General features: G+C 51.9%; 1 protein-coding gene across 4 annotated transcripts in view; it reads right to left on the bottom strand.

Moving 5' to 3' along the window:
• Window positions 1-553: 553 nt before the first annotated feature.
• The window catches only part of LOC140396269 (protein kinase C and casein kinase substrate in neurons protein 2-like), a 141,447-nt gene continuing 132,954 nt past the window's right edge, over window positions 554-9,046 (bottom strand). For all 4 annotated transcript variants that reach the window (XM_072484650.1, XM_072484651.1, XM_072484652.1 and 1 more), the window contains one exon: window positions 554-7,693. In XM_072484650.1, coding sequence (XP_072340751.1) covers window positions 7,581-7,693 — 113 coding nt within the window. In that variant the 3' untranslated portion in view covers window positions 554-7,580. The remainder of the gene's footprint in view (window positions 7,694-9,046) is intronic.

Below are 9,046 nucleotides of genomic sequence, written 5' to 3'. Positions count from 1 at the left end.
AGTTCACTCGACATTTTCCATGAATGGCAAAGAATTTTGACATTTTGGGTACTGTCAATGCTGAAAGATGGTATCACGTTTAAAAAAAAGATTTGAACATACAATATGTTGAAAATTTGCCATTTTAAAAAGTAAACCAATTGATTGGAAATGTAACATGTAGAAGATAATTGATGGCATTAATTTCAAAGATTTTACCCCCCTAAATAGTTGCAAGAGAGACTGGCAACATTTATTGACCAAGGGGGTGCTTTGACTCAATTTCTTCAATTTTTCACCAGATTAAATGAGACAAATGGCCAAGAATCATTTCTAAGATACTTTTCAGCATTTCATACAGTCTTAATTACAGAAAAGGAAGAAGGATAAAACAAAAATGACATGCTTGAAGTTATCAACCATATTTGAATGAGTCTACTTTATTCCTATCGTAATGCACTTTACCCCAATAAAGTTTTCTGCTTATCTGCTATTGTGCAGTTCCTCCATTCCTGTTCAAAAATGGGGTTTGTCCAGTTTTGCATTTTAAATGACAAGTCAACATCACTGTTACTACGTATAATTTCTAGTTTAATTCTCAGTGAAGATTGATTGAAAGGTTTTACAGAACAAAAATTTATCAAAAAAAATTGTTCATTTAAAGCTAACATACAATTCACCCACGCTTGAGTGTTTAAAGCCCACTCTTATGCCCCGTCTCCATATATATATTATATATATTACACAATAATTTGAATCACAAAATATTTTTTGACATTGATAAAGCAAAGTAACAAAATTTAGCATAGTCACTTTTTAATCGAATACAGAAACATTGCAGTTGAAATCATTCTCTTTCCCAATTATCTTTGTTCAAACTGAAATTTTATATGTACAAATGCCTATGTAGTCTTTTCTTTAAAGAAGAATTCCAACTCGTAAATTTAGTGTGATCTTCACATTTTTCAAAAGATCTCTATTTATTTGAGGAGCTTGCAGGAAGGTGCACTAGCAAATGAAATAAATGGAACACTGGTATGTATTTCTCTTCAACATTCACCATTTACAGGCCTTTCCTATCCAACCCCAGCCCCCATTATGAACAATAAAGCATATCCAAAAAAACATGGAAAACTGCTTTCTGGATTTGCATTAAAATTAACAAATTGAGTCTCAAAGCTGTACTGGATATTTCGACTGAAAGTGAATATTGAAGAAACGGGCAACATTGTAGCATACAACTAAATACACATCCCTGTGTTTCCCTGACATGCTAATTACATGCAGTTGGCTGTATGAGGTTTTACTAGCACATTAAAGCAACACATGGGGCGCGATTCTCCGCTCCTGCGCCGGTTGGGAGAATCGCCTTGCGCGCCATTTTTCCACGTGACGCCGGTCCGACGCCCTCCCGCGATTCACCCAAGCGGCGAGAATGGTCCTGTCAAGTTCTGCGTGGCGCAGGCCGGAGAATCGCCCGAGACACCCAAAATGGCGATTCTTCGCTACCCCCGCTATTCTCCGGCCCAGATGGGCCGAAGTCCCAACGGCGTGACCCCAGTTCACACCTGGTAAATAAAGTCGTCAGCCAGTCGTGCTGGTTGATGCGGAGCAGTGAGGAGGTGAGCGGACTGTCCCGGAGCACTTGCAGACCGGGTCGGCTTCCCCGAGAACGCTGCGGCCAACGGTGGGGGTGGGAGGGAGGGAGGGAGTGGAGGTGGGGAGGGAGTGTGTGGAGGGTGTCGTCCATCCGCGGATGCCACATCTCAGCCGCCCCGATATGGCAAGACGGTGACGAGGACACGGCCGCAGGTTGTCGTGTGGCTGATGGGCACGGGCGACGGGCACACTAGTGAGGAGGACGGTGTGAACTGACCATTGGACGCAGACAGTGACCAGGTGTTAGGCTGGCTGCGTATCTGCAGCGCGGCCAGGCCACCGGGGCACACAGGTATCCCATGCAACCCGGCTGACGAGGTGTGGAAGAACCTCCATGTAACATGTTGTTTCTCTGCCCCCATGTATGCCAACCAGACAGCGATGTTCATTGCCGTGGTTGGAGCCGCAGCTCTGCAGGTGGCCATCCGGCAGCGCAGACTGCGATGGCCCACAGTGGCTGCTGATGCAGCGGCTGCTGCTGCAGCAGAGGGGATGGCCGCGGAGTGGCCCGTCGTCACAGCGCAGGCCCGGAATGTCCAGGGGGATTCCGAGGGGAACATTGACCCCCCTCCCCCGACGGCGAGGAATGCACAGGAAGCTGGCACTGATATCGAAGTGCTCGGGGGAGAGGAGGAGTAGCCACTGATGGTGGTGCCAGGGCGCCACAGGCGTCCAGCAGGGCCTAGGGTGTACCGTGACAGAATGTCGTTCGAGGCCTTACCGGTCATCACATGTAGGAGGAGACTACGGTTCAGCAGGGAGACGGTCGCACATATATGCCACCTCGTGGCACACCTCGTACCACTTGGAATGGGTGGAGGACACGCTATACCAGTCTCCGTCAAGGTGACGGTGGCCCTAAACTTTTACGCAACCGGTTCCTTCCAAGCGCTGAGCAAGGACCTATCCGGGATCTCACAGACATCGGTCCACAAGTGCATCAGGGCCATGACCGACGCCTTGTACGCCATCGCGGACAGGTACATTAAATTACCCGAGGACCGAGCACAGCAGGAAGCACGGGCACGTGGATTCGCCAAGGTGGCCGGGATACCGATGGTCCAGGGTGTCATCGATGGTGTGCATGTCCCCATGCGCCCACCTGCAGACAACAGGGAAGTGTTCATGAACAGGAAGGGCACATACTCCATGAACATTCAGGTGGTGTGCGACCCCCACATGAAGATCAGGCACGTGTGCGCAAGGCACCCCGGGAGTGTGCATGACGCCTACATTCTGGCACAGTCGTTCATCCCCGCAATGTTCGATGGATGCCCCCCCCCCCCCGCCCCGCCCGAGGGACTGGTTGCTGGGCGACAGGGGCTATCCATTGAGGTCATGGCTGATGACGCGAATACGGAGGCCTCAGACCAACGAGGAGAGCCTATACAACGAGGCCCATGCAGCAACCAGGGGTGTGGTGGAGCGGTGCTTCGGCCTGCTGAAGATGCGATTCAGATGACTGGACCGATCAGGAGGGGCCCTGCAGTACCGGCCCGACAGGGTCGGTCGCATAGTTGTGGTCTGCTGTGCGCTGCACAACATTGCCATGCAGAGGGGAGATGACCTGGTGGAGGAGCCGGAGGGAGGACCCGACGGCACCGGAGCCAATGCAAACGAGGGGGATGGGGAAGAGGAGGATGAGGATGACGTGCATCAGGGCGGGGGGAGGGGCGCAGGACACAGACAATACCCGGGTGCTGGTTACGTCCAGGAGGCTGCACGACGGCGTCGAGGACAGCGGCCACGCGATGCATTGGTGGCCGCACGGTTCACGCACCGTGGGGGAGGGATTCGCTGAACACTGCCACTTGCACCGCCAGTCGTGCACACGGGCACCACGCTGCAAACCCCCCCCCCCCCCGCACTCACGGCACCAATTCCACATCACCTTACCACTGCGGCACTACAGGATTGCACAACATTGATGATTGTGCGGGTGTGATCAGTGCCATGTTGAATGATGACAGCCCGCTCTGCGATGAGCTGAGAGCTCAGATTCGCCAGCCAAGGTCTGACTCATGGCTATAGCGGAACCATGCACTCTGGTGGTCACAGCCTTCGTAACGGACATTTCATCACGTGCCCGTGTGGGGTAGCTGGTGTCCAGGTGCCGAGGACTATGGTGTCCGATTTTGGGAGGCAGGGGGGGAAAAGGGACAGCACATCCGGCACCGACGTTGAACCATTCGTTAACCACAGCACCACTCGGTCACCCTCACGAGCCCCCTGGCACCGGACATAGCACAGAGTCTTACAAGTTAAGTGCAACAGTGAGTTTATTTGTGACATTCACATACAGATGCCCTACCCCCTACAACTAAACTGTGCCCTGCACCCGTGCCAACTTATGTGCCTAACTTCTTAGCCTTACGGGCCCTACCACTACGTCTAGGTGTCTCCCCAGATGGCACAGCAGGAGTGGAGGCGGACTGCTGAGAATCACGCCCTGCGACATGGCTCCCCGTCAGTACGCGTTTCCTGTGGCAGCCCGGCCTCGATGGGCCAGGCTGCTCGGCGGATGTGCTGGATGGTGTGGTGCCACCCTGTCCTGCCTGCTGCCCACCAGATGCGCCAGGGACGGAACGGGGGGAGGCCGAGTGTTCCGAGACATCCCTTGCTGGGGGTACCGGGACGGGCCCCAGAACCACCACCTCCCTCGGGGAGCCTGGTGGCCCCCAGGCCTTACTGTGGGACGGAGGTGCGATCGGGGACATGCCCTGTCGCACCACCGATACCTGGCGCTGCCAGTCCTGGAGGCCTGCAGCGGTATCGACCACGGTCCGAATGTTCGCAGAGATGGAGCCCAGGGAGTGCGACATTCCTGCCAGGGACTGTGCTATCGCAACCTGTGAGTGCGCTACGCCATCCATCACGTGCCTCCTCCCTCGGGGAGCCTGGTGGCCCCCGGGCCTTACTGTGGGACAGAGGTGCGATCGGAGACATGCCCTGTCGCACCACCGATACTTGGCGCTGCCAGTCCTGGAGGCCTGCAGCGGTATCGACCACGGTCCGAATGTTCGCAGAGATGGAGCCCAGGAGGTGCGACATTCCTGCCAGGGATTGTGCTATCGCAACCTGCGAGTGCGCTACGCCATCCATCACGTGCGTCAGGCGGTCGATGCTCTCCACGACTGACTGCTGGGACTGTGCCATTCGCCTGCTGGGACCGGGCCATGGCATGGTGAGACTCGGCCAGGGCCCGGAGAGCGGCGGCAATGTCATGTTGGCTCTGGCGCATGGCTACCTGTGAGAGGGCAGCCCTCTCCTGGGCCATGGATGATGCGTGAACGTGAAGCCCAACGCCTTGCAGAACCTGACCAATGGCCGATACCGTTTCACCCGTTGCCTCCGCCGCGGACGCCACCTGTGCAGTATCGACCTGGGTGGCTGCGATGAGCGGCACCACTCCCTGCTCCTGGACGCGAATGGACTCCTCCAACTGCGTGTGAAGGTCCTGGAAGATGGCCCTCATCCCGTTATTTAATCCCTGGGTGTCTGTTGTCCGGGTGGACCGTCCAGCCCCTCGGCTGCTCCAAACTCCACTGCTGTACCGGCTCGGCTGTGTGGTGCGCACCAGACCGTGACCCGGGAGCCTCATCACTTATCTGCCCAACCAAGGTGAGTGTCTCTGCGATGGTGGATGGTGTGGGAGACAGCAGTGACACTAGCTCGGGGTCATCGTCCGTTAGGAAGTCTGGTGTGTACTGGTCCACTTCATGGCCCGGCGCAAGGTCCCATGTCATGTTGCCCTCCAGGTGAATCCGTGGACTATGTGGTCGTTCTCTGTGCGTCATCGTCACTGTCCGTCCTGTGCCCCTCAGTATTGTCTCTGTCCATCGTATGTGCGTCCCCGTCCAGCGTCCCAGACTGAGAGGATGGCCCTCCTGTCCGACCGACTGCCACCCTCTTGCGTGCGTCCCTGGGTGCGCTTGAGGTTGGAGATGGTCGGCTGTGTCTTGGCCGAGGCGACCCTGGACGTTCGGCGGCTGGCCCTGGGGAACACAATGATACGGGGTTCGCTAGACACGCTGGGCCAGGTGTATGGTGGTGGCAGTGGGGGGGGGGGTGGGGGGGAGATCGGGGGTGCAGTGGCATGAGTGTGAGGGGGGAGGGGATCGAGGGTGCAGTGGCCAGAGTGTGAGGGGGGAGGGGATAGAGGGTGCAGTGGCCAGAGTGTGAGGGGATCGAGGGTGCAGTGGCCAGAGTGTGAGGGGGGAGGGGATCGAGGGTGCAGTGGCCAGACTGTGAGGGGGGAGGGGACCGAGGGTGCAGTGGCCAGAGTGTGAGGGGGGAGGGAATCGAGGGTGCAGTGGCCAGAGTTTGAGGGGGGCGATGACGGGTTGGGGGGGTGGGGCATGAGGGCATGCAGGGTTATCTCACTTGCTTCTGCGCCTCCGACCTCGCAACCTCCCGGGTGGCGGATCCCCCAGCGAGGTCCAGGGCCCCTTTGCTCGTGAACATTTAGGGGGTGCAGCACAGGAGAACCCCCTCTGGTTCTCATACGCTCACGTTGGTTGTGAGCTGTCTTGTCCTGGGCGGGTGGGGGGGGGGGGGGGGGGGGGGGGGGTTGGCTGGATAAAGCATCACACTTAGGCGGGTATCATCAGGGTGTGCAGCTATAGGCTATATTAATGCTGGGTGAGGAGACAGGTGGAGCCACGCCATGGCATCTCTCCAGGGGGGGTCCCGGTGCTCATGTGGGTCGAGTACAACATTGTGCACCCTGAAACCCCATGGCATCTCTCCGGGGGGGGGGGGGGGGGGGGGGGTTGTTTGTGACCCGGGGGCACCCTCGTGGCACTTACCCTGGCAGACCGAGTGAGGTCGTGCAGCTTCTTCCGACACTGCTCCCCGGACCGGGGGGGGTGCCCCACAGCAGTGCCAACTTCATGACAACCACGCCTCACCGTGCTGGATGGCTGGCGATGCCCACATCTTGGGCAGATGGTGGCCTTTCGGTTTTCTACCTCATCGAGGAGGGTGTCCAGGTCCGTGTCCCAGAACCTCGATGTGGCTCAGCCATCTCTCCTCCTTCTCCTGGGTCCTTCTGTGCGCGGATCACGCCATTTATGGCGCAGCACCGCGTCATTCGGGCGTTGCGCGCTTCCGACGCTGCTTCCGCGCGCCCGCCCCCCCCCCCGCCCCGAGTTCCTCGCGGCCCCGCTCCTAGCCCATTTTCGGGCCTTGAATTGATCGCGAACGGGGCCGTTTCGCGCCGTCGTGATACTCGACGGCGTGGGCACTTAGTCGCGGGAGCAGAGAATCGCGCTCATGGTCTTGCATAAGAGTGAGGGATAAGTGATTGAACAGATATGAACTTTGGGAAGAAATTAAAGCACAGCATGACATCTTATTTCCTTACAATCATAATACCTCATGCATATAAACAGGACCTGCAAGAGAGCAGAATTGCTAAAAAGCTAACCAATTGGTAAATATTGGGAGATCGACTTTTAAAAATAAAGTTAAAAAAACTGGTCACAACAAATATGTCATTTGTTTTCAAAATGGAAAAATATCAGGGACATTATTTAAATAATATACAAAGGCTGAAATAGGTCAAAGATAAACATTTAAAATTAGTAATCAGCAGTCACACAAGGCAAGTTATTCAATCAGTTTTTACAATCCTTTTGTCTATGCAGCTGAAGCTGCCATAGATGTAGACTGTAGATAATATTTAAAACCGATGTCACAGTAACCGTGTAGCTTCAGCTAAGAACTTCAAAATACAAGACAGAAGCCTGTTAAAATGCAGATTTTTCACTCCAATGAATACTAGATTCATTGCATCAAAGCAAAATACCAGAAGTAATTATATTGCTCAATGTAATGAATATGTACATTCTCTACTCCAATTCATCATTTACATTTTAAGTTGACGTAACTGTATATTTAAATGTGAAGCTGCTGTAGCATTTTCTTTGGTTTATTCTGCATCATGGGATTAATTCAACATAATTGGCAGGGTACAAGCCAACTTGTCCATTCTCCAGTCGCCCCTTACACCAGCCCTGCTCATCTTCATCTTCTACCTTCGTCAGTTCATCACCTTTTACAAAAGGACAAGTGTGTTAGTCGGGATGGATCAATGAACTTAAAGTACCCTTAAAAGAGAAAAAAAAGCATCATTCCTAAAATATTATTAATCAAGATTGCACACCAAGCAATGAATGCAAAGTTCAATTATATGAATACAGTACAAACTGTTTGGTGTTTTAACAGTAACCTGTTAGAAATATTGCACAGGGCGTGTCTTACTTTGATAGAAGTATAGAACTGTCCGCAATTGCTCACAGATTCAGCTCCTTCCTATTCAAAGGACTTGGTAAATCTCATCTAAATGAGCAATCAGAAGTACTGACTGTAAAACGACCTCTACATAAATCTATGGCAAATATATCTTGTTACAATAAGTCATCAAGGAACTTTTGTCAAAACAGTGATAAAATTCAGGACATTCTACTCTCTTATGAGAAAACAATTTAAGGCTACTGAAGTTTTGAACTACGGTTATTGACCTGAAACGAGAGCCTTTTTTTGTGTGTGGAGTATTTCCAGCATTTTCTGTTTTTCATTCAAGGCCTTTGTTGCGGGACTACAGCTGGCTAAAGGGTTAATTAATTACTGGCCTGTGTGGAGCAGGAGACAACATCCTCAGGTCATTATATATAGTGATACATTAAATGTATTCATGATTATTTCCTCTGGTCAGTATTACTTATGAAATCAACTCTTTTTAAAAGAAAAAAATGCTTTCTACTCAGCAAACAAAGCTATGTCATAAAGTTAGCGCAACTCTCAATGGAATGAATATTTATTTCCCCAAAGAATAAGTTTGCTACATATGTGACAAAGCCAGTTCATAAATGTAATTCTTGATTTGTAAGAGTATCTTGGGCGGGATTCTCCAACACCCCGCCGGGCCGGACCTGGACACCCTCCTCGGAGCACCCACAGAAAACCCACGCAGGCATGGGGAGAAAGTGCAAACTTCACAGTCACAAGGCCGAAATTGAGGCTACAGTGCTAACCACCTGCCGCTGCACCACCCTTGAGATAAATGTTCCCCAACATAGTAGTTTTAACAAACCGAATATCTTATCTATTAATTATTCTAAACAACTGGAATTGTACTATGCCTGCAATGAAGCTTAATTTATTCCTTAGTAAGATAAAATCTTATTCTTGGTTTGAACTATTAAGCACATTCACTGAACAATTAGCAAACATTATTTATATATTCCATTAGCTATCTCTTAGAAAGAAAAAAATAAATAAAAGTTGTGATCCACACACTAAACTATTCGACATCCACAATGGTGTTAGGAAATTAATTCATGGATTTTGACCCAGTGACAATGGGAAATGGTGATATAGAAGTCTTACAACACCAGGTTAAAGT

This window comes from Scyliorhinus torazame, chromosome 19, assembly GCF_047496885.1.
Source record: "Scyliorhinus torazame isolate Kashiwa2021f chromosome 19, sScyTor2.1, whole genome shotgun sequence".
NCBI classification, from domain to species: Eukaryota; Metazoa; Chordata; class Chondrichthyes; order Carcharhiniformes; family Scyliorhinidae; genus Scyliorhinus; species Scyliorhinus torazame.
Note: the sequence above shows the minus strand (reverse complement) of the source record. Positions and strands in the feature narration are given on the sequence as shown.